Source organism: Harmonia axyridis, chromosome 1, assembly GCF_914767665.1.
Source record: "Harmonia axyridis chromosome 1, icHarAxyr1.1, whole genome shotgun sequence".
In the NCBI taxonomy this organism is placed as follows: Eukaryota; Metazoa; Arthropoda; class Insecta; order Coleoptera; family Coccinellidae; genus Harmonia; species Harmonia axyridis.
The window spans coordinates 47,108,099-47,135,758 of NC_059501.1; the positions used below are offsets into that span (position 1 = coordinate 47,108,099).

Sequence of the window (27,660 nt, forward strand, 5' to 3'; positions counted from 1 at the left end):
GGGGGTGTTCTCACCCATTACTACCACTACAGTGTCAACGGTTACAGGATTTGTAACAGAGTTCCATTCAGAGCGTGTTTGCAATTGATGAAGATATATATTTCCATCTTTTCCAATAAGATTGGACTATTTTGTCCAATAGTTGTTTTCTACTCAGCCTATTTATTTCTATTTTAGAAACATCAGAAGCAGGAAAATTCTGTAGAGATGTTAACAAAAAGTGAGCTGGTGTTAACATAGTCGGATCAGAAGGATCATTACTGATGTACGAACGAAGAGGACGACTATTGAGGAGAGCTCCTATTTGGGTTAACACAGTGTAAAATTCTTCATATGAAAGAATCTGCTCACCTATCGACTTGAACAAAAATTTCTTCATGCTCTTTATGTTACTCTCCCACAAACCACCCATATGTGGGGAGAGAGGCACATTGAATGCCCATTGAATTTGATTATTCAATAGTTTTTTTTTCAGAGCACCACTATATTCTGATGAAACGATGAATTTTTGTAATTCGTTCAGATATCTAGAAGCGCCAATAAAATTGGTTCCTTGATCCGAATAAAGCGTTTTAACTGGACCTCTACGACTGATAAATCTCTTTAAAGCATCTAAAAAGGTCTCAGTTGTTAAGTCAGAAGCTAACTCTAAGTGAGACATATGAACAGACATACATATGACTTTTGTGTTTTGACTCCTCTATGTCTAGTTAAAGAAATTTTGAAAGGTCCGGCGTAATCAACACCTACATCTTTGAAGGCCTTGAGTTGAGTCATTACACGCGGTGAAGGAAGATTTCCCATCAAAGGGAAGTTAGGTCTAGGTTTCAATCGAAAGCAATGATTGCAAGAACGTACTGTTTGTCTTATAATTTTTCGAGCGAAGATTATCCAATATTTACTCATTAAAATTGAATGAAGTAAATGCGGACCTGCTGTATATGTTTTTTATGCATATACTCAACTAAAAGAGCAACAAAATGTGAATTTTTTGGAAGGAGTATTTGATGTTTGTAATCAAAACCAACAGAGGCATTGATTAGCCTACCTCCTACCCGAATGAGGCCAAATTCATCTAGAAATGGATAGAATTTTCTGAAAGATGAGGGAACATTTTTTTTTCTTTCCAATGAATTGAACAATTCGCCAAAATGAAAATGTTGAATTATTTTTATTAAATAATTTTCGGAAATTTCAAGATCGGAAATGCTGACTTCATCAGAGAGTGAAAGTACGCGACCAAATTTCAAAACATATATCATGCTTTTAAGGAGTTTAGTGAAATTGGAAAATTTTGATATGAAAGAATATAACTCGTCAATTGTTGTGACAACCATCGAAATAATTTGTGCTTCAGGTAAATCTTCCGACAGATCTACATTAGGGATTAATTTCAAAGGCCAAAAACTTTCATCCTCAGAGGAAAGAAAACATAGAGGTGCCCTTAGAGGTAAAAAGCGTTGTATTGTAATCAATTGCAACAGTATGATGATAAAGTGAGATAGAAAAACAACAAACCTGCAAAATTGACAACTAGAGGAGAAGTAAACATTTCAGTGGCGTAGTCAATGGTTTCTTAGTAAGGATTAATATTACAAAAATCGATATTGAACTATAATCAGAATATCAATGACTTCCATATTTCAAAATGAAAACCAGCTAGTTTCATTTTTTCTTTAAGAAGTAATGAGATATTTGAGTAGATACCTTATGGAAATAGTAAATAAACTGTCGTAAAATACAATGTTTTTTATCATTTTTTGGTGCAAAATTGTTAACTTCAAACAATAAAGCAATATTATCAGAGGAAATGGGAGATGATTCCCCAATATTTGGGACCTGTAGCTATCCTAGTGCACCTGAGAATTCGAAAAAAGCATCGCAATTAAGTGTTAGCTAAAGTGGAATAAGAATAACCTATTTTTCCTGAAGTTTTTATAGCATATTTCTTTGTAAATTACGAAAAGTGCCCATTCACAATATTTCTGATGTAAACCCATGTCAATGAGGAAATAATAATGCACATATTTATTGGTTTATTATATAACTTTACCTAACGTTCACATATGCTTGGGTATAAAAACAGAAAAAAGTAGTTTTAAAACATATAATTATTTATAAAATTTTGAGATATATACAACACAACACAGTAGACAGAATAACATAATATGACTTGTGAAAATAAAACAACTCTACTAACTGCTTCCTGAATAAAATTGAAAGAGTAAGGGAGATCGAACTCTTTCTTTTTCCCTGATAAATTGAGATATTTCATGATGAAACCTTAATTGAAAATATTTTTCAAAGATAATATCTATTAATATATTAAAATGATTACTTAAAGGTTCATCATCAAATAGATGATCAGAAAAGAGGTCAATCATAGTTGGTGGGATATTTTCTTTGGTTTTAATCTTTATTGAATTTATTATGAAACTAACATTTTTCGATTTCATATTGAATAAATAAAATTTTTCAATTAGTTTGCAAAATTGGATTACAAAATTCGAAGCTCTTGTTAGAGGACCAAATGTTTTCCTCACTTGTAATTTGGAAATAATATCCTCACTTTCAATTATGCTCAGGCATTGTGAGCAGCTGATATTTTTTTTAAATTTTCTTCACCACAAATCCAGCAGCATATGCAATGACATCCTCACAATATAATGTTAAATTCCATAAATTTGGATTTGTATGATATTCATCCAAATAATCTGAAACAGACCGAGTTGCTACATCCTCAACTTGAATTACTGGTGAAGCACTTGAACAATGTAAAATGGCCGTGCTATCGAGAGCTTTAGCATTTGCACATTCACTCCCAGCAATTTCAGAATGAATCAATAATTTTTTCATTACACTTTGAAATTGCAGGGATGTCGGATTATTATTATAGCCCCCCTTGCTACGAATAAAACTGAAAAATATCTCTAAATGATCCTGCGACAATTTATATGTTAAAATATATTTCAGTTGTTTTACATTGTTCACTCGGTATGTATACATTTTTTGAGGCTTTCTATGCATATTAAGAAACCTAAAAACCCTACCCTTTTTTTGTTGTTAGAATATTCCTTCCATTAATTTTTAAATTTTTTATATAATCAGAACAATCATCCATGAATTTCAAATATTCTTTTTCAGATCTTTGTGACAAAGGCTTTTCAAAAAGTTTTTTTGTAAAATTACTTCTAGAATTAAAAATATTGAAAAGGTTGTTAAAATTTCTACAAAATGTTGCAGTAGCTGTTGAATTTTCAAATTGAGGTAATTTTAAATCAAAATTCAAAAATCCAGAGCTTCTGCAACACTTTTACTCAGTGTTTGGACAGCAAGTTTAACCTTCATTTTTCCCCCATCCACATCATGTGCCTGGCTCTTAATTTAGTAGCAGCATGCAATCCTTCGATATTCTGGAAGTGGCATAACTTTTCTAAAAATTCCCAGTTTATTTTATTTCCATTTCTATCCTCCAAAATTTTTTGACTGCCCAATGAATTTCTAACTAATTTTAACATGTGACTAGCATCAAGAAAAATGTATACTTTTTCATGAGTAATTGGATGAATAAAATACGTTTTCAAATTATTAACATAAAAATTTGCACCTAGTGCAGATGCCATTGCCATATTTGACATATTTGTTTGATGGAGCACCATCAAATGTTATTGAGGTAATAATTACTGAGCTCTTATGGAGAAATTCCAAACAATTGTATACTAGCCTTCTCTCTACCAGTTAAACCATTGGTTAAAAAATAACCAACAGGAATCTTCCAACTACTATTCAAAGAAACCAGCATAAATACCAAAGCTTTCCTGACCTCTTCCGAATTCTCAGTGTCATCCCTAAATCTACATATCCATATATCTTTTTGCCATCCCATTCAATTTTTTTCCGGATTGATATTTCATCGAACACTAAATTGCACAATATTTGATGACCCTTTTGGGCAGCATCCATGCATTTTATTTTAATAGCAGAAAGCGCTTCTTCCATGAAACCTGGAGAAGCATTAACGGTGGAATACCACTTTGCAAGCGTTCTTGTATGTGGTAACACATTCGAAAAAGTTCGACGAACATAATTGTAGGCCTTCTTCGAATAAAAATTCAGAGTTAATGCAAACTGCCTCAGTTGTGGTGAGAATATCCTCTTTCGTATTCTCAATAAGAGAGAAAACAGTTGTTTGGCTGATTCCGTCATTGAACTCTGTAAAATTAAAGTATGTGTTTTATCAATTGAATTTAAGCAATGAAAAATATTTACATTCAAATTCATTTCAGCACTCTCTGAAATCCAGTTTTTCTTTCTCAAATCACTTGTCAAACTTTCTAGTGAGTATATTTTATTCTCCCTCCGTCTTCTTTTGGCTTAAATATTATTTATTTTTATCTTCAGCTTGTTTACTGTATTTGTAATGATGTTCCAACAAATTTTTCGCCTATTTGGATCCTCCAGATCTTCATATTCTATGTCGCCAAAGAAACGTGGCATATTGAGTTTACGCCTAAAATTTTTCAACTTAAAACTATTAACAAGGAAAAATCTGATGCAATTGAAACAAAATTAAGCAGGCTGAGAACTTACTTTTTCAGTGTGATATTTGAAATTCCAGGGCTAGATGGTGTAATGACTGATGGAAAATTTTCTTCATCTACTAAAGCCTCAAACCTAAAAATTGTATAATATTTCAAATTGCACCCAAAATTAGATGTGTTGAATAGATTATATTTTATGAAACATCTTATTATGAAATAATTATTTCTACCTACTCTCTTTTGAGCCCCCCAGCTGTGCATTTTTCAGTTGAAGGAGCAGCTTTTTCGGTTAAAGAAGCAGCATGTTCTTCAGGAGATGACTCAAAGCTAGAAAAAATATTCAAATATTGAGTGACACTTTCAGTTTGACTTCAAATTATTTAAAAAAAATAATTAATAAAATAAATTCATATATACAGGGTGTTTCCTGAACATGCGGCAAAAATTCAGGGGGTTGTTCCTTGGACTATTCTAAGAATATTTTGTCCTTTGATGATTTTTGAAAAACCTATTTGTTTCGAAGATATAGGGGAAACAAAATTTCAGATAATAACATTTTATTATGAAAAATTACATGAAAATTCAACTCAACCTACAAAAACTGTTGAAAATGACCACCTCTAGCCAGCATACAAGGATCCAATAAAAATTAAAAAAAATAAATGAAATGTTAATTGCTAATACATCACAAAACGAATTCAAATGAAAACCGTGTTTAATCTGTATTCCTTTACCATCTGCACTTATCAATTTTTAGTCAAAAAACTGGCCGTTTTTAGTAATTGGAATGTTGTTTAACAAATTTAAAAATAAATTGTACCTACTTAGTAAACACAGTGCGGTACGCATTTTTATTTAAACTATTATTAATTTTAAAAATATGAAAAATGTTGTTCGCCCTGTATCTTCGAAACAAAGAGGTTTTTCAAAAATCATCCAAGGACAAAACATGCTTAAAATAGTCCAAGGAACAACCCCCTGAATTTTTACCGCATGTTTAGGAAACACCCTGTATAATATCCGCTGTTAATGTCCTCGAACTTGCTGAACTTGCAGTTTCGGTACTGAAGGAAATTTTGAATGCATATTCTCGACTTTCTGGGAGACTCTCAATTACACGTTTAATTAAGAATTTTTTGGGAGAAGACAATAGGCTGAAACTAAGATTATATATATATATATATATTTTTTTTTTTTTTTTTTTTTTTTTTTTTTTTTTTTTTTTTTTTTTTTTTCCTTCACACTTTCGTGGTTATATAGGATCAACCGGGTGGGAGCACCAAGGTAAAAATCCTGTCGTCACCTATATATATATATATATATATATATATATATATATATATATATATATATATATATATATATATATATATATATATATATATATTATTTTTCAATTAAAAATAATAGCACAACTACCTTTGATTATCAGTGTCTGGGATTGTTACTGTTCTGGAACTTGCAGTTTCCGTGCTGGAACTTCTTTTCAATTCAGGTCTGAAAAATTGATGAATGTACTAATGTGAGGACTACGTCAAGTTTTTAAACAAAAAAAACAATTACAAAAAGATTCACACTCTTACATATTTAAAAATATATACATATTAATGCTCACCTTTCAAACTCGCTAATTCGATGAACTGCATATTTAGAAAGTGTGGTTCTCTTACTGCCTCTTATTAAGTTTTCGGTGCTGAAATGTTTGGAACAAACATATGCATATTTCGGCAAATTGTTCATTTGCAATCTTAACGCGTGGCACCATATTTTGCTAAATTCTCTATTTGAAGGAAACCTACAAATGTTAGTGAATTAAGTTTTCAATATCTCACAAATACTACGCCATAGACGAGATATATTTTACGCCTATGGACTCAAAACGTGAACTTACCTATGATAGGTTATGTTTTCATTTCCGGATGTTTTACACACTATACATGATTTTCGAGTATTTACCATGATTAAAATTAACAATAAGTAACTTAAAATTTACAAACTTGTACACACAAACGCCGATTACAAACGTGAAATTAAAATGTTTCAGTTCACCACTAACTCACCTCTAGTTGTCACGTGCAATAACAACAACAGAACCGTGTTGCCAAATCCACAGAATATTCGCAAAACATCTATGCCACAGAACATAGAAAAGTTTACTTCTTCCTCAGAATGGCAACGCAGTACATTATAAGTGTTTGTAAACAAAAATGTTATAGCGATGTCAAGAAATGCTATAAGGCACCTCTTTGTTTTCTTTCCTCTGAGCTTTCATCCTTTTCTAACCACAAGGGACCGTGAAGCCAACGTTCAATATTCAAAAGAAATTTGGAGGGTGTGACTCCTCGTGAAACAATATCAGCGCTATTTTGTGTTCCTTGAACGAAACACCAATTTTCTATAGGCAAATTAGACCGAATTTGAGAAACGCGGTTAGCTATAAAAGTCTTCCACTTGTGCGGAGACTGCGCTATCCATCCTAACACAATCATCGAGTCAGTACAAGCAACAATATTATCTATTTGGCAACGAGTGGAATAAACAGAAATTACATATTTAAGTAATTTCGATAAGAGCATGGCAGCATAAAGTTCTAAGCGGGGTAAAGACACAACTTTAATTGGAGCAATTTTAGATTAAGAACATATCAAATTTATGCAGGATTTACCGTTTGAAACAGTTTTCATATAAACAGCAGCGGCATAACTAGTTTGACTTGCGTCGGAAAAACCTATTAAGGTTATAGGCGAATTTGCATGAGCTCCTAGCCATCTAGGAACCTTCACCTAAGTAAGAAGAGGCAATTCATTTTCAAAATCTTTCCAGCTGTTAACAAGTTCAACTGGAGGGTCAGAGTCCCATTCTAATTTAATAGACCAGAGTTTACGAATGAACAATTTCGCGTACAATACTACAGGACCTAAGATACTCAAAGGGTCATAGATTTTGCTGATCTGTGATTAAATGCTTCTCTTTGTATATTTTTGATTACTTTGAGAAATTAATGCTACATCGAATGAAAGTACATCCGATTCAGGTTTCCACTGTATTCCTAATACATGAAAGAAATCTTTTTCAAAATTAATTATCTCAGGAGAATGTTTCTCGAAGGGTATGCATGACAATACTTGCGGAGAATTTGTGTACCATTTTTTGATTCCAAATCCGCCAGATTCGAACAATTTTGTCAGTTCAACGAATAGCGTTTTTGCCTCAACGATACTATCAACGCTGGTTACTAGATCATCAATATACATATCGTTCAAAACTATTTTCGAAGCATATGGAAAATTATGAGCTTCGTCGTGACATAATTGTCTAACTACTTTGAGACTCAAAAATGGAGATGATCTTATACCAAATGCCACTCTATTGATTTGATAAACTTCAATAGCTTGATTGGGAGAAAATCGCCATAAAATTAATTGAAAAAAGCGATCTTGTTCAGAAATTTCTATTTGACGATACATTTGACAAATGTCCGCGATAAGGACAATAGAAAACAATCTAAAGTTGAGGAACATTTGAACTATGTCCACCTGTAATTTAGATCCCGTGTACAAACAATCATTTAATGAAAGAGATGAGGGTGTAGTTTTTACACTGGCATCAAATACAATTCGGACAGGAGTGGACACACTATCTTTAAAAATTGGATGATGTGCGATTATATAATGCGGATGATTTCTTATGTCTTGAAATCTATCATCATCGACTGAACACATTTTATTCATATGACCTTGTTGAAGGTAATCTGAAATGATAGCGCTATATTGTTCCCTGAGAACTGGAGATGAGTTAAGCCTTCTTTCCAAGCTGAAAAATCTCCTTAACGCGGTGGCAAAGGAATCACTCAAGTTATTGGGGTCTATCTTGAAAGGTAGGCACACTGTATATCGACCCGAAGTAGATCTGGAAAAAGTAGATTGAAAATGAGTTTCGCAAGCTACTTCTTCATCAGTATAATGCCCGATAGCCGGAACTTCTTCAAGATCCAGGAAATTTTTTACTAAATTTTCGAGGGGTTCATCGGAGATCACCGCATTATAACAAAATTTAGATCGAACAATCTCGTTTGAAGCGGCCGTTCGCGCTTTTCCGGAAATAATATAACCCAAACTTGTATCTATTGCTACTGGTGAATCACTTTTATGTGAAATTTTATTCTCATTCAGAATCGTTGCGAAAATAGCAGATCCTAGGATGCCATCAATTTCCGAACATTCAGTGAATGTATCATAAGCTAAGGGAATATTCGAAAACAAATTTAAATATTCTTGAGAAATATTACTGCTCGGTAATTTGACAGTCAAGTTATCTACTACTAGCGCATTTAAAGTGAAAAATACATTTGAGTCATAGCGAGAAGAAATGCAAATATTTCTTGCAATGCCTCTGACGGAACTTTTATGGTTTCCAATTCCTATAATAGTTTGATTTAATTCCATAATCGGAATGTTCAAATTTTGACAACATTGAAACGAAAGAAAATTCTCTTCGCTACCACTGTCAATTAAAACGCGAATTTCCTTGCTATTTCCACCAGGAAATGAGATTAGAACCTTGGCAGTAGGCAATAGAGAAACTAGCATTAAAGGTAGAGGCATTCAAATGTGAAGACACAACATAACCAACCTTTTCCCGAGGTGGGTCCTGCTCCGAAGACAAGGTTTGAGGTTGTGTTTCAGTCACCTTACTATTATTTTTATTTATATTAGAATTTTCTTCATTATTTTCAAAATGCAATAATGAATGATGTTTGAGTTTACAAGCGTTGCATGTATTTGTTGATTTGCATGAGGAAATCTTATGTTTTGAACTTAAACAATTCAAACAACAACCTTTTTCTTTAGCCACTTTATAACGACAAAATGGAGACATTTTCAAAAATTGATTACATTTGTAAATGAAATGTGACTGCTTGCACAATGAACATTGAATTGAATCAGATCTAATTGAGTGCAAATTAGATGCTACGTAAGAGTAGGTCGATTTCTGTTTATTATTATAGAAGAATATTTTGGTGTGCTATGCGTGCTTGGGCCGATACCACTACGACTAAGCATCCTTGATTGCTGTCTAATGAAATTAATTAAACTCTCATAGGATGGTAATTCATTATCTTTCAAAGTCATTTCGAATGAACGTTGAGTTTGATTGTCTAATTTAGTAAGAGCCAAAGTGACCAGAATGAAGTCAAGAGGATCCTTCAGACGAAGTTGCATGAATGCACTAACAGATACGTCAAAGTTTTCTATAAAATGATTCAAATTATTGGATGACTCCACAGTTATAACTTTGAACTCGAATATTGATCGTAAATACGTGGAAGCTGACAATCTTTCATCTTGATATGTATTAATCAACAACTTCCAAATACTTTCATAGTTATTTGCAATTGGAGGTATTCCAGAACAAATAGTGAGGGCACGACCACTGAGTTTACTCAGCAGATAATGTATTTTGCACGAATCGTCTAGCTCAGCATTTTCATGAACGCAACTCTTGAAGTATTGGTAAAATATGGGCCATACTTAAGGATCACCATTAAAATCTACTAATTCAATTGCAGGTAATTTGTGTTGCGGTTTCAATGGAATTTTTGAAATTGTACCACTACTACTACTAGAATCCAACGATCCTTTTTCTACCTGATCTGCGGCCAATTTAATGCGACAATATAAATCTTCAGCAGCTTCAACTGCTTGATAATTTGGTGAACTATCTGGATTTATGTCTAATTGAATCATATTTATCTCATCTACAACTTCCATAATGCTTTGTTTTGTCGTTTCAATAGAGTATAAACCTATTCTGAAATATTCTGCAACTTAAGGCTTATTCAAATCTTCAATATAATCTGAAAGCTTTTAAAGGCGTAAGAAAAACATTTGTTTTTTGGATTCCGAAGCCTTCAGCTTAGTTTGCCTCTTATCCATTTCCGTGGTATTCGGCATATTGAAATGAAATATAAATATAAAATATGTTACTTATAAAAGGAAATCTGTACCGAATACACTGACGTGAAATAGAAAGAGCAAAGTAGTTGAAAGAGCGAGAACACTATATGTGAAACCAAACTATGACTGCAAAAACTTGCACCGGAACGTCTATCTCACAGACCACACCACATTTATGTCGAATGGAAATTTTGAGAAATCTATAAAATGAAATGAAATCCGGTCCGATAAGGATCAAAATGGTACGGCCTTTGGTCAAATATTGAAAACAATTTGTACTTACAAAGGCCTATATGCTATTTTGAGTGGACTGTAAAATAAAAAAGTTCAATTTAACTTACTTCCTTGCCGTCAAACGGCGATTGGCTTACTATCCATTCCTTAAACTATGGTATAACGGTCAAAATTAATTCCGAAAAATCTAAGAAGGAGAGACGATGTGTTTACCGTTGAAGATAATGAACAGATGACGCGCGATAAAATAACCATGTTGTGAATTTTCAATAACTACCCAATTAATAAATGAAAATCAAATCACGAATTCAATCAGATGAACGGAAATGACAATTAGACCGAATTTAGGTGGTTAAGATCAATTTTCCCGGGTTTTGGCACCAATAATGGTCCGCAAAAAGGGGTTTGCGGTCAATTTCAGATGCATTTCGCTACTAATATTGAACAACCGAAAAATTGTTAAATGCAACTTACTCCAACGGGCTGCAGAAGAAACCAAGGCGAATCACCGCTAAGCTGGTTCCAAAAACGAGGTTCCCAGGAAGGGAATTCAGGGGAATTTACCTCCCTTAAGTACCTATGACTTCACCTGATTGATGATAAATACAGGGCACTTCACGAAATGTTGTTCAATATTATTTTGTTTACTAACACTAGTAGATGACGATGCAGAAGATAGATGAAAATAAATTAAAATTAATTATGATGGTTTATCAGACGATCAATTGATTTGTCTCTTTTGAAACTTTTCTATATTAGCACGAACGATCGATACGAAATCTGTTCTAATTCTCTCCGCTGACAGGCGATACGAAATCAGACCCTACTGGGGTCAGTCGAGAAGAAATACGACCGCAGTTACAACTGAACAATATGTACACATCAGTTTTCTGCATTACGATTGAAATATTCATAACGAAAGGAAAGCTTACAACAGAATTCTTTATTTTGTGTTATTTCTGAAACCAGTTCTTCAATTGAATCCTCTTCTGTTTCCATAATGTTATCAGACACTCCATAAATAAGGATTTTGTTAGAATATTACTTCATCCGAACAAATTTCGAGAGAGACAACCTACCCTACACTTGAAGTTTTACTTCATGTCGTACGGTGGCGCTGCGAGTCTGCACGTGGCGAGGCCATCGAGGGCCATCGAGAGAGAAAACAAGAATAGATCTTCGATGATCGAGAGCAAACGTCAGGGACATAACCTGAGTGTTTTAGTTCTTCTGACAAGTCTTCTGTTCTGACATCTGAACTGGGTTGAGCCCCCTTCTGGGTTGAACTCCCTTGCGTTCAGACAGCTGAACTGGGTTGAGCCCCCTTCTGGGTTGAGCTCCCTTGCGTTCAGATAGCTGAACTGGGTTGAGCTCCCTTCTGGGTTAGGGCTCCCTTCCGTTCAGCCTTCTAGCACTTGCTTAGAGAAAGAGTGAGACTTACGAGAGTGATTTGAGAATAAACGATTAAAACCATTATCTGTGTATTAGTGAATACTCTGTATTTAAACCCAAATATCCAGAAGGTTTTAGGCCCAGCACGCTTCCACTGCGCGACGAGGTAAACAATTATTCTGAAAATCTCACACGAGAAAAATATTGAGGCAAGTTGAAATTTCAACTCAATTAACGAGGTTAGAGGAGATATTTTATTTAGTTCAGTGAATAGAAATGATTTATTTCATATTCATTGCTGAAATAGAGAATTCCTGTTATACAGTATACAGGGTGTCCCGTAAAGACCACGTCAAACCGAGGAAGAATGTAGATCAAAGGATAACCCACCTGCTAACATAAAATTCCCATTATAAAAGTCTTACCGTTTTCGAGATATTTTTTTTTTGAAAATAATGAATTTTTGTCCCTTTCAATAGTTTTGCCCTTACGGTTGGTACAATTTTACATCTTTCTGGTTAATTTTTTCAGTAAAATATTGCTGAAGAATGATTTTAACGTTCACATTAAAAACATCCCCCGAAAATTTGAAAGGGGGGCTAAGAGAAATATTTTTGTTGGAAATTTTGGTAGTGGATTATTTTCTTCATGAAGTTTAGTCCATCGTAGTGAAAAAAAAATGTACCGAGCTACTGCTGCACATGACACCAATAAATTGTCAATTTTATAGTGACTTCAGAGAGGTATCACACAAGTAATTTGTTATTCGAAAAAAAAAAGATATGGCTGTTTTTATCCAAATGGGTACGTTTCTGACAAAATCAAGTTTGTCAATTCTGTTAAGAAATCTTCGATGTTGCATTACTTAGTGAACAATGGCAATTGTTTACGTGCGAAAATATTACTCGCATAATTATTCACCTCAACGAAATTCAATTTTGCCGGCAAATTTTGGAAAACATCATGCAGATCCAGATTTTTTTAATAAGATCATTTGGAGCGACGAGTACATGAATCTTCACAGTTTGCATAGCTGAAATATCATAAATCCACACTAGGTGAGAGAAGATAGATCACAATATCGATTCAAGATCAATTTATGGACTGAAATATTTAATGGTGCAATTTTGGGCCCGATCGAACTGCCGCCTTCACTGAACGCAAACAATTATTTGGAATTTTTAACCAACCAGCTGCACATTTTATTGGAAGATGTGCCGTAGTCTGTGGTTTCAACATGATGGATGCCCAGCACATTACGGTCTCGAAGATAACGCACATTTGAATAGAACTTATCCCCACCGGTGGATTGGAAGAGAAGGTGAAATTTTGTGGCCTCCTCGTTCACCTGACCTAAATTCTATGGACTTTTATTATTGGGGCTGCCTAAAAAACAAAGTATACGCAACACCCATACGTGATGAAGCCGAATTGAGAGAACGCATCCGCAATTCGGCTTCATCACGTAAGGGTGTTGCAGGATGTTTTTCAAAATTTGTCGGCAAAATTGAATTTCGTTGAGGTGAATAATTATGCGAGTAATATTTTCGCACGTAAATAATTGCCATTGTTCAATAAGTAATGCAACATCGAAGATTTCTTAACAGAATTGACAAACTTGATTTTGTCAGTAACGTACCCATTTGGATAAAAACAGCCATATCTTTTTTTTTTCGAATAACAAATTACTTGTGTGATACTTCTTTGAAATCACTATAAAATAGACATATTATTGGAGTAATGTGCAGCAGTAGCTCGGTACAATTTTTTTTCACTACGATGGGCAAAACTTCATGAACAAAATAATCCACTACCAAAATTTCCAACAAAAATATTTCTCTTAGCCCCCCTTCAAAATTTTCGGAAAATGTTCTTAATGTGAACGTTAAAATCATTCTTCAGCAATATTCAACTGAAAAAATTAACCAGAAAGATGTAAAATTGTACCAACCGGAAGGGCGAAACTATTGAAAGGGGCAAAAATTCATTATTTTCGAAAAAAAAAAATATCTCGAAAACGGTAAGACTTTTGTCATAGGAATTTTGTCAAAGCAGGTGGGTTATCCTTTGATCTACATTCTCCCTCGGTTTGACGTGGTCTTTACGGGACACCCTGTATATTGTATTTGGAAATAATGTGTTTACCTATCTATTAGAGTTAAATCATGTTCACAACCTAGGAAGTTGATTTCAAGTGTAGAGACTTTGCAAATCTGATTCTTAACGGTTATTGAACGATGATGTTTAGAGAAATGAGATATTTTACTATACACAGGTTTTGATAGAGTAAAATCATGTTCACAACCTAGGAAGTTGATTTCAAGTGTAGAGACCTTGCAAATCTGATTCTTAACGGTTATTGAACGTTGATGTTAAGAGAAATGAGATATTTTACTATACACATGTCATATAGATTTAGATTATGCAGATGTAGAGATTCTGCATACTCGTTGTATCAAATTGATTTAGATGTTCGTGAATTCAGATATTTCACATTCATCATTTGAGAAAATTATATTATGTGAATTTAGAGTTTTTCAGAGTCATAATTTGAGAGATGTACATACATCATTCAAGAGGTATCGATGAGAAAATTTCAGAGACTTTGCTAACATACTTTCTGTTTTAGATTGGATAATTTTAGAGAATTTACATACCACACCTAGAGAATTGGAGCATGTAGATTTGAAGATTCTACATACATTGCTTGGAGCATGTAAAATTGGATGTTTCATATTCCATAAACATAATCCGGAGATTGAGATATTTTGAGAGTATATATATTTATGAAAAATTTGGGGAATTATTTATTTCACTAAACTACAAAAAACTGCAGTATGGTAAGATTAGTGATAACTATAATATTATTTCAGGGCTTCTTTCATACAATGCATGCTGTGCTGTGTTGTTTGTTTGTAAGCTAGGGATATTATAGGATTCAAGTATTCACCCCGTATATGCACAATGGCCATACCTAACTCAATAGGTTTTCATTGCAGTGCGTGATACCGCTTTTGTAGTAAGGTGTACATGTACGAGGTGGTGATGCTTGAAAACTTGGTAATCCTGTTTCGAATTGTATCAGATTGCTGTGCGTCTGAGGCAATTCAGCAGCACGAAACAAAATTTTATATCTTATACCTGGTAGTAGATGTACTAAGAGAGCATATAATGCACAAAAATCTTAAAATACATAATATAAATATTTTGCTTCATGAATCCTGAAATAGATGGCAGCCAAAGGAAATCAAGGAAAACCATTGGTGGATTATCATAGCGATGTCAAAACCAATGTAAGTTTTTCATGCAATTAATAATTGCCCATTTCCTTGATTTTAGCTGACTAGAGAAGTATCAACGAGTGATACGTAAGAGACTAGATGAGAGATGGTAGAGAAATTTTAGAGTCATTACACAAAACCCCCTTTTGAGAAATTAGAGATCTGAGAGAGGAGAAATTGTCGACAATAGAGAGAGTACAATAGAGAAAGTGGAGAAGAGAATTTTAGAGTATGAGAAAACCCAGGTATATAAAAATTAATCCATGTTACCGAGGTAACTAGAGTTATGGAAATATTTTGATTAAATTTTAGAGATTGAGAGTATGAGAAAACCCAGCTATATTTCAAATTTATTCATGTCACAGAGGTAATTAGAGATATGAGACTATTTTTGAGGTTGAATTTTAGAATTTGAGAAAACCCACGTATTCAAAAATTAATTCATTTCACAGAGGTGATTATAGTTAACAGAATAATTTTTGGGGTTGAATTCTAGAGCTTAGAAAACCCAGGTATTTAAAATTAATCCATGTTACAGAACAGAATTCAAATTTGAGATCTGAATCGACACTCTATGATCAGAGCTTTTTGACAAATGATTTGTTGGACGTCATAGAGCCAAGTCCGAGTAACCAAACTTTTTCAGAGGCCAACAAATCCAAGAGAAGTAATTGAGTATGAGACATTATCATAAACAGAATTGAGGAGAATTATTAAAAGGAAACTTTCAATATCCGAGACCCTGTTGAAGTAAGTAGAGGTTTGAGGTTCTCCAGGAAGTGCAAGTCAAATGCGACACACACTTCAGGTAAGAGCCCATTTGTACTCCATTAAAATGGAGAAACACGAAACAGTAGATGATTTCTGTGAAAGATTCGACTCGATAGTATGAGAGTATGAAGCATGTAAGGTGTGATTGAGCTAACGGCTCAAAAGATAAGATCTGCACTTTATCAGGCTGTATTACCAGTCATATCCTTGTTACGAGATGCAGATCTGACCAGGAGACAGACCCCAAACCAAGAAGGTAAATTAGACGAGATCAGGTCTTCATCAGAGAGAGAGAGAGATCAAAGAGATTAGAGGTTGAGAAGAGGTCTGAAATTGAAGAGGAGATTCCAAAAGTTCAACGGGTACATAAATTAAAATGCTTCCGTTGTAACAAAGAGAGACACTGGTCAACTGATTGAAATTTGAGGCAACAGAGTAAGTAAGTGATTCTGCTTCGGTTGTGGGACAAAAAAAAGTAAGAGGATTGCATTAACAATGGTGGCACGAACGAAACGTTCAATTTAGAGGATCGAGTAGAGGTAGGTTGAACAAGCCAAGTTTCAACACTAAGAGACGAAGCCATGTACACCAGAGGAGAATGAGAGAGAGTAAGAGATTCAACAAAGAGGGTCGCTCCAAGGCAAGAAGGGTTGGAAGTATAGTGCATAGAGAAACTAAAACAGGTGAACTTGATCCAATCATTAACTTCTTTGCAGATTCTGGAGCAACAGACCATATCGTAAATGGTTGTCTGATTTTGAGAAACTTTGAGAGATGTCAAAATATGAGTATAGAGAGCGAATAAAACAAGATAACAGTCATTGTAATCGATGAGGACAATTCCAAATCCTAAGAGTTTACAATAAGGTTAATAATGAGATTGTGTTAGAGAGTCAAGCAACGATAAGCGAAGAAGATGAGATGAGCTTGCAATCGCAGACACATTCCAATAACGAGTTATTAGGTTCGGAGGGAGAACCGGAATCTGCGATTGGGAGGGAGAAAGAGTATGATCTCATCTTTTCACCTAAACAGAAAGTTCACAAGTTTCAACGGACAAAACAGATGAAACACAATCTGAGCAACAAAAAAATATTGGGATTGCAGTCATATCAGTAGAGAGGTAATTTAGATCGATAACTTGGAATCAATCCAAAACTTAGAACGTGAAGTATGTATCATATCGACAATGGAGAAATTACACTTTAAAGAGACAGAATGAGAGCTGAGAAACAACCAGTTGACACACACTGACACGATGGGACTTATTAAACCACCATCTCATCCAGGTTAGTAAAGATTCATTAATGTCTACATAGAAGACTATTGGAAACTTGCTAAAGCATTTTTGTTGATAAATGTTTCCATAGTATGTTTAGTCATAATTTCAAGAACGATAAAAACACACTGTTGAAATGAATTATTCAATCTTTGGCAATCGATTTCGGTATATTAACCATCATCAGGCCAGATGAAAATATACATTTATGAAACTTTATGTTATTAATTTGACAAAATTTGAGGTTATCTCAGTGAGAGCATGCAATCAATTACCTACCGTACATTGAGGTGGATTATACGTATGATAGATAGTATATATTCATCGATTTGATCTTCAATATGCAATTTAAAGTTTTTATTTTGACAATAAATATCAATTATATTCTTCGAAGAATTTTTCTTGCGTGGTTGTGTTGATTTTAGATTAGACGAAAGTGAGGAAGTCTGTTTACGTAGTATGGCATATGTCTATCTTTGGAACAATTATTGGCGGGAATTTATTAATTTGAAAATACTATTGTCGCGTATGGTGAAATCAGACATTTCGTTTAGTAAATGTTGACTATCTTTGTTTTTTAAAATTTCGTGCTGTTCTAATAGTGTTAATTCATAGTAATTACTTTCTTTATGTAGAATCTTTAAATTTTCAAATTTTGTGTTATGATTCGACTCATTCAGGTGGTTTCCTAGTGCAGATCTAGGTTGATTTTTTTGGTGTTCATTGAATCGCTTTTTCATGTTACGTGTCGTCATACCGATATAGAATGCAGGACAGTCTGAGCAGTTAATATTGTATACTCCACTCTGTTATTCTGGTTTTTTCTTATTTTTGTTATTCAGTAATAAATTTTCTAGGGTTCTATGTCGGCTATTCATTATGGTGTAATCGTATTTATTCATAATCTGTTGGGTATGCTGGTGTAAGTCTTCGTAATATGGTATACTTATGGAGTGTTTCCTAATTGCAATGTGGGGGTAAATTTTCTTCAAAAGTTGTTTTCTCTTTATAGAAGTGAGAATTTGGTCAATGTATTCTCTTGTATACTGGTTGTCGTTGCCTATTTGATATATCATATTTATTTCCTTCTGGTAGTCCTCGGCTGACAGAGGTATGTTGAGGAGTCTGTGAATTAAAAAGTTGAAGGTGGCTCTTTTTATCGAGGGGGAACGATATGAATGATAAGGTATAATGGTATTGGTTTGTGTCGGTTTTCTGTGAATATCGAAAGAAAAATATATATCGTATGATATAATTACTTCGAAATTCTTCGAAGAAAATAGGTAAAATTTCCAATGAAGTAATTATATCATACGATATTAACTATTTATCCGGTCAATGTATCAGCAATAGGAAAATGCCATCCACACGACCGTTGTCAGACAGAAGGTCTCCACGCCATTACGTAGGATTCATAATCGAAAGTAACCCAAGGAGAATGCATGTCATCAAGAGAGGATAGCGATATACCGGTTTCACCCTTATTAGGGATCATCAGTACCTCATAACCCTACCCAAGATGACAAACAAACGAAATAGCAGGCATCTTATTGAACGCTGGCAGTCGCTAGTCAGTATGAATTACTGCAGAGCGCCACCCAGCGGACATATTGAAGATCAAGTCGATGAATATATACTATCTATCATACGTATAATCCACCTCAATGTACGGTAGGTAATTGATTGCACGCTCTCACTGAGATAATCTCTAATTTTGTCAAATTAATAACATAAAGTTTCATAAATGTATATTCTCAGCTGGCCTGATGATGGTTAATATACCGAAATCGATTGCCAAAGATTAAATAATTCATTTCAACAGTGTGTTTTTATCGTTCTTGAAATTGCTAAAGCATATTCATTAAAACAGAAGATGAGTTGGCTGAAGCATTAGAGAAATTCTTAATATCAACCAGAAACTTGTTAGAGAAAAATGAGAAGGTATATTATATCAGGTCAGATCAAGGTACAGATTTACCGAAAGGAAATTCCCAGAAGTACTGAGTAGAGAAAATATAGAGAACGAGAGAGCGGAGAGGTTTAACTCGACGATCCAGAAGAAGGTTTGTACATACATGTTTGATTCCAGACTACCTAAGAGTATGTGGGAGATTGGTGTTGATGCATCCATAGATGTGTACTACAGAACACACAAGTCTATCAGATATCAAACACCATTGACAAAGTTTGCACCAAATGCAAAATGCCACTTTGATCAAATTGAGAGAAGTGGATGTATTGGATGTATTTATTTATTTATTGCCCATTTAGGATACAAACAGTAAAAAATTTACCAACAGAGTATCCACTTAATATTATAATAGGTACAGAAACAACTCGCTGAAATAAAAGGAAAAAAAAATCCCCCTAACCCGACATGAAAAAGTGTTTTAAGAGTTTTTTGAACCTTGTAAGACCATCCGAAACAATGTCAATGCCACTATTTAATTCAAGACTATTATAAGTAGCTTGAAGGCGCCGCATCGGAGAGTGCTGTCCTGTGTTCGTCCTACGAAATATGACGTTGAAGAGAGTTCTATCTCGCAGATCTCTTCCCGGTACATGCAAATTGATTTTATTAAGGAGAAAAGGTGAATCAATCCCAGAGTGTATAATTTTATGGAGAATACAAAGTTCCTGCACCGACCTACTATCCTTCAAAGCTAACATGTGATATTTTTTTCTTATAGGGGTATAATCTCTATTTTCTATGATGGTATGAGTTTTGAAAGCTAAAAATTTTAGGAATTTATTTTGAATTCTCTGGATTCTTTTTATGTGAACCTCGTAAATAGGATTCCAGATAACGGATGCGAAAGACAACTTACTGTGCACAAACGCGTAGTACAAGCCAGTAAAGACTCTAGGATCTCTGAATTCTCTGCAACTTCTGTTGATAAATCCAACGATTTTATTTGACGCGCTAATCATTTTTTCGATGTGTGATCGAAATGACCATTTTTCATCAAGCGTCACACCCAAGTCAACAACTTCACTAACGTATTTCAACTTTTCGTTTCCAATTTTGTATTCATATATGATTTTTTGGACTCTCTTAGTGAATGAATTATGAAAACATTTCGACGGGTTCAGAACTATATCATTGAGTTCACAATATTGGACCAATCTATCGAGGTCCTCTTGAACCCCATGACAGTCATCCATCGATCGAACGACCCGATAGATCTTCAAGTCGTCCGCGTAAAGAAGTATCCCACAGTGTCGGAAGCAACCCTTGATATTGTTAATATAAATAAGAAAAAATAGAGGACCCAGATGGCTACCCTGAGGAACGCCAGATGTAATATAGAAAGTTTCAGATCTGTGGCCACCTATCGCGACAAAGCCAGCTCTTCCTGTTAAATAGGATTTACGCTATTCTACCAACGATTCGGGTAAGCCAACATCCGCGAGTCTTCTCAATAATTTCTCATGACTGATCTTATCGAACGCTTTACTAAAATCTGTGTATATCGTGTCTAACTGACCCTGGGCGTCTATCTGTTCTATTACATGCTCCGAAAATGAAAGAAGATTAGTTTCTAGGGATCGCCCAGGAAAGAAGCCGTGTTGTTCCTCTATGATAATATTTTTCACTGAGGGTAGTACACGATTATATATGATTTTTTCAAGTAGTTTGCCGAAAATGCATAATTTGCTAATGGGTCTGTAATTCTCAACGTTATCTCTTTGTCCACTTTTGAAAATAGGCGAAATTTCAGCTGTTTTCCACCTAGTTGGAAATGATGCGGTTTCGAGTGAAAGATTATATATTAATTGAAGTGGCTTAATCAGATTGCTCATACATTTTTTTATAAATAATGGTGGTATCCCGTCGGGACCACTACTCTTGGATATATCCAATTCATTTATTACATTCTCTATCGTTCGAGAATTTATTTTTTCGACATTACTTATTTTGGGACATTCGGTATCCGGGAGAGCTCCCTCTACAGGCGGGACATAAACATCACGAAAATATTTGGCGAAAAGCTCGGGGACCTCTCGGCCCTTAGCGCGTTTGTTGCTCCATGAGACCGACTGTGGTATGTTAGCTACGCTCTTTCCTTTATTTGCTAAGTATTTCCAAAGTTGTTTTGTATTATGAGAAATCTCGTTCTCGATATTTTTTATATATGTTTTGTAATCTTGTCTAATAATTTTTTTTGACATACAGCGAAGCTCACAGAATCGATTATAAGCATTAAGATCCTTGTATTTTTTATATTTCTTGTGGAATTTATTCTTTTCTTTTATAATTTTTATTAGTTTATGGGAAAAATAGATTGGAAAACTACCACCAACTCTACGGGTTGGAATATAAAGCTTAATGATATCATTTATGATTGAGTAAAACTTGTCAACCACCCGATCCACATTTTGACCCGAGAGCTCAGTTCTCCAGTCAATCTGGGACAAATGATGGTTAACAGCATCAAAATCGCCCCTTTTAAAATTATGATGATAGCTTTTTGTGTGAATCAATATCTTTACAGGAGTTAAATTCAAGATAAACTGTAAGGCATTATGATGTCGATTTTCATTGACTAGAAATTCAGTTGGTCTAGTCAGATTTTTGATGTAGTCAACTTCATTGCAAAGAATGAGATCCAGGAACCTACCAGCGTCATTACAGGTAGTATTGAATTGCATGAGTTCCAGGTAAGCAAAAGTGTCAACTATTTCAGAGAATCTGTTCCCACTTAAGGTGGGTTCCAGAAAATACTCTCCTTCAACAGATTGCCAACTCACCGAACTGAGGTTAAAGTCGCCTACCAACAGAACAGCACCCTCCTGGAAAATTTTTTCGTTTCTACACAAACCGTCCTTAAATTCGCACAGCGAACCCTCGGAACCCGGAGGCACATATGCACAACACAACAGGAAACGACCCTCTCCACCTGTGTCGATGGATATCCAAACATCCTCGGCATCGGTTTCAAATTCGGTGCATCGGGTCGAGCGAATTGAAGTCTTCACCGCAATCAGCACCCCACCGCCATCAGATTTGATAGAGGATGATGACTCTCTGTCCCTGCGATAGACCATATACCCATCTCCAAAAAGCTCACCAGAGAATATGTTTCCATTGAGCCAAGTTTCGGTTAGGCAGATGACGTCGTAGTTACAAGACAACAAGTTCTCATAAAAGGTTTGCGTTTTAGTTCGCAAGCCTTGAGTGTTCTGATAATATATGTGCAATCCTTGAGCCATGATAGTTATAGATTTTTCTTTTTTTTTTTTTTTTTATTTTATTTTGAACCAGGATCTTATAGGTCGCCAAGAGCATTCAAGGACTTCACATGAATAATGCGGGATGAGTCATCCTGCCGCAGAAAGATCATACCATTTTTGACCCAAACATATTTGAAGAGTTTCGTCTTAGCTACAGATCTTGCTTCTTTATAGAGAATTTTATTCGCCAAGGTGAGATGTTCATTGACAAAGAAGCATTCAGACAGACCAGGTATATTCATTTTAGAAGATCCTTTGTCCCCCCTCATTCGTCTCTGTTTCGATTTTGCCAGAAAGTCCTCTTTTATTTTTCTACTGCGGAATTCCACTATAATACTCTTTATTTTAGTTTTATCAGATTGTTTAGGTTTGATTCGGTGTACATGTTCAATCTCGTTTTGGTTTACATCGATGTCAATGTATTCTGCAATTTTCTTTACAACTTCGATTAAGTTCTCATTGGACTTTTCCAGAATTCCCTGAATTTCTATATTCCTCGAACGAGCAGATTGCTCCAATTCACTCAGTCTGGAGTCCAAGGAAGAGACGCTGGCCTTAATATCTGCGTTTTGTCTGAGAATTCTATCTGTTGCCCGCATCCATTCATTAATCCGGTTCAGTTTGTCCTCAAAATCAGAGATTTTGTCTGAACAAAAATTGATAGAACTCGAGAAAAGCGATTGCTGATCTTTAATTGCTTTGAGTTCTGAATGTATACCGTCCAGTGCAGCGATCAAATCTCCACGACCAGCATTTTCCCTCGCCGCCGCGAAAGATCGCGTAGTCGGCGGCGAGGGACCGCCGACCGCCGAGACAAGCGAGCCGCGAGTGTTGGCGTCAACACCGCGACAATCCGAGCACCTCCACGAGATCCCGTCCATTCGAAGAGCGTCGAGCTGTTTATTAGCAAGTCCAGCGCACTGTCCGTGGAAAAAACGGTCACATGAGGCGGCACATTGTATACCAGGTTTCTTTTTATTAACATTGTATTTGTAAGTATTATTATGTATTGTGATGTTCGCATACATTAAGATTCCAAAACCCAGCTTGCAATTTGGAGAATGTGCCCTGAAAGCTGTCCCAGTGGGTTAGACCGTGGATTCTTGACGTGGCATTCAAGCTCGCAAAAAGTCCTTTGAATCTCAACATGTGAAATTTAACAAGAAACTTGCCTACAAAGATGTTTATAGAAATAAACAACTTGATGACACTAGAGAAAAATTAGAGACCCAGGAAAATATAATTGACTGGGATTGGATGGAAAACTCGAGAGACAAAATAAGGGAACTGCCGATAAAAAGGCCAGTACCCTGCTACACTTAGAGAAAACTGTAGAGGACGTAAGCTATGCAAGGTTTTTTAATTACTCAGAGAATAGTATTTTAGAAAGTGGGCTGAACGACCTCGGTCGATTGCCTTTGGATAACTAGTTATCAATAAAGATCAACTATTAATATTATTATTTTAGGTAAATATGAGAAAACCGATAGAGAAGAAGATATGAGGCTTATTTCTTCATTAAATAGAGAACCAAAAATTTCGAGGAAGCTATAAAAGAAGAAATTGATTCCATGATACAAAATAAGGTTTGGATATTGGTAGATAAAGAGTATCTTCAAATATCTGTAAAACGGGCAAACATTATCGACTCGATATGGTATTTGAGAGAAAATTAGAGGCAAATGGTCTTATACGATACAAAGTAAGATTAGTCATACGAGGCTTTAAGGTCAAAAATATCTATGACATTAGACTTCCAGTAATTAGAGCTACATTTGCAATAATCAATAAGTATGATTTACATGCTTGTCAATCAGAAGTAAAAACCTGCCTTTTTAAATGGCACTATAGAGGAGATCTATATGGAGATTCTTGATGGAGTAGACATTGACAATGAGATCAAACGATCTTATGTATATAAACTCCGGAAAGCCCTATATGGACTGAAGATAAGTCCAAAGAGATGTTATAAGAGATTCACTGAAGAGATCCAGAAACTTGGTTCAGAGAATGATATACATAGACCTTGTTTATATACTTGGAGAAGAAATGATATAAATATAAAGAGAAACCTAGAAGAGAGGTATATAAATCAATCAATCAAATAATACCATGAATATGTTAGATTGAATATGAATGACTGCAATGCTCAAAATACTCCTATGGTAACCAGACAGGTAGAAAACAGGATTAAGAGAAATCAATCGGAGAATCTACAAGATGACTCAGATAAACTAGAGATGAAAAGAGTTCCGTATAGAGATGAGAAGAGTTCCTTATAGAGATGAAAAGAGTTCCTTATAGAGAAGCGACTGGTAGCTTAATGTATCCATCAAATGGTAGACACTACGTTTGCTGTTAACTGTTTAACGAGAAAACAAATGAAGCCGATCGAAGCTGATTGGAAAGGTGTAAAGAGAATCTTCAGGTATTTGAAAGGTACTGTGAATTCAAGTCTTAAATTCACCGCTCAAGCTTAATACTTAGAGGCATTTACCGATGCAACATTTACAGACCATACCGACTTTTCTTCAACTGAAAGCTATGTTATTAGATTATTTGGAGATGTAATAGCTTGGAGAAGCCATAAACAAACATATGTCACATTGTCCACTTGTCAAGCCGAATATCTAGCTATGAGTGATGCTTATCAAGAATTAATATCTCTTGATAAGGCACTTAGATTTGTTGTAGGAAAACTGATGTTTCCTATAACAGTCTGGTGTGATAACGAATCCGCTGGAGAATGCACCAAGAAAGATGGTAGTCACAAACTAAAAGTATTTGAGGATCATTTAGAGGTAATAAATGACGACCTACTACACAGAGAGAAATCTGGACTTAGAAGACATATGGTTAAAACACATGGTGATTTCAAACAATGTGTTGAGTATAAGAGAACCACAGTGAGGTGGACTCCAACGAAAGAGAATGTGTCAGAGATACCATCAGACGGTCATAAGAGATCAACTCAAAAACTAATGATTTAATAATCTTGGAATACTAACTCATTGAATTTTTGTTTTCAGAGTATTTCTAGAGACTAGAGTATAAACTAATTGAGTTCTGTTTATAGATTAGACTTAGAGTGGAGAATGCTGCTTGTAGTTCGATGAAGGGAGGGAGTGTTAGAATATTACTTCATCCGAACAAATTTCGCGAGAGACAACCAACCCTACACTTGAAGTTTTACTTCATGTCGTACGGTGGCGCTGCGAGTCTGCACGTGGCGAGGCCATCGAGAGCCATCGAGAGAGAAAACAAGAATAGATCTTCGATGATCGAGAGCAAACGTCAGGGACATAACCTGAGTGTTTTAGTTCTTCTGACAAGTCTTCTGTTCTGACATCTGAACTGGGTTGAGCCCCCTTCTGGGTTGAACTCCCTTGCGTTCAGACAGTTGAACTGAGTTGAGCCCCCTTCTAGGTTGAGCTCCCTTGCGTTCAGACAGCTGAACTGGGTTGAGCTCCCATCTGGGTTAGGGCTCCCTTCCCTTCAGCCTTCTAGAACTTGCTTAGAGAAAGAGTGAGACTTACGAGAGTGTTTTGAGAATAAACGATTAAAACCATTATCTGTGTATTAGTGAATACTCTGTATTTAAACCCAAATATCCAAAAGATTTAACTGAAATGTATTTTCTAATTATGATAAAAATGAAGCATTGATTAATTTCACATCTTTACCTTCCATCGTCATACTACTCAATAGATTCTTTGATGAGATTACCCTATTATATATCGAATAAATAATGAGAAAATCAGCAGTATACTCATCATTATATGAAATACATTATCCCTTGTTCATACCAATATAAAGGTCAAAAGTAAGAATAAAATTAATCTAAGAATTCGCTTCCTTACAAATAATTTTCAAAAGATGATTCAATCTTCAATCAATGATTCATTTTGTTCAACTAGTTCATTTACCGAAATTATCAACAATCTGAAAATTAGAACTATTCATAACATTATAAATTTTTTAAAGAACAGACCTGCATACAACAATAACGGCTAAAATGACATAAAAATATTAAAAATCTCTCTGCTGTATGCAGTAAACTCTATCAGCACAGTATAGGAACTATACTGTTCTATCAGTTCACTAATTCCACTGATTACGGATTAACATGTTATCGGTAATCTTTGCTGGTTTTAATAATTAGGTTAGGAGCTGCACTCTATGTGCTCTACGATATCACTCGAAATAGTTTTTGTGTGCGCATCACAGAACACTGAATATGTACAAAACTCGTTTTACAAATTTTCAAAACTTATTCATCCGAATTATTATGCGGACAATAAATTCCCTTTTCCGATTTGATTAAATATATATTTTATTTCATAATTGAACACCGTTCAAAGAATTCTCAACAAATGTTTACACTATAATTGAAAATGCATTCCTATATTTTTCTATGATTTAAAACTTATAAATCACAGAATATTAATATATTCTTAAATTATGATAAATGATCTATGATCTATTCATTTCATCAAAATGGACCGTTATGTAAGTCATGTGGCATTTTTATTGGAAAAAATTTATATTTATATAACAAACATTCAAAAAACAATAGCAATTTATATATATTTTCATTGTTATATTTTTTTATGACAAGTACCATTTTTCTTTTTTTTACTTGAATAAGACGAATATCATTTAATTTTTGAAAAAAAAGCAGTTCATGTGAAGGTTCTTCTTAATCTCAATTTAATTTTTTTTTTCTAGCAAAAGAAATTACAGGAGCTAATGATCCAAACCATCAGGACGTTGAATAATATTGTAAGAATACAATCATTTTTTTCCTATAATCCATGTCATTTTAATTCATTTATACTTTTCCGCCTTCCCATTTTTAAATAACATCGATATATATCAAAAATAACATTGAAATATTTGAATAATTTGAAATTAATATTTAACACAGAAATTTCCTAGATGATTCTCAACATCTTTCTTCTTTTAATTTC

The 27,660-nt window shown here is 34.6% G+C and overlaps 1 protein-coding gene and 1 long non-coding RNA gene across 3 annotated transcripts; both read right to left on the reverse strand.

Moving 5' to 3' along the window:
* Positions 1-5,616: 5,616 nt before the first annotated feature.
* LOC123670859 lies at positions 5,617-6,289 on the reverse strand. Of its 2 annotated transcripts, none has more exons than XR_006746004.1 (3): positions 6,157-6,289; positions 5,961-6,038; positions 5,617-5,695 (listed from the first exon to the last, which is right to left on the reverse strand). It is a non-coding gene; the product is annotated as an uncharacterized LOC123670859 (long non-coding RNA). The 2 variants fall into 2 exon arrangements; XR_006746003.1 differs by having other exon boundaries at positions 5,617-5,701.
* Positions 6,290-22,725: 16,436 nt separating this feature from the next.
* LOC123671221 lies at positions 22,726-23,571 on the reverse strand. The gene has a single exon (XM_045604951.1). It carries the CDS (start codon positions 23,569-23,571, stop codon positions 22,726-22,728), a length of 846 nt encoding a protein of 281 aa, XP_045460907.1.
* Between the last annotated feature and the right edge of the window lie 4,089 nt (positions 23,572-27,660).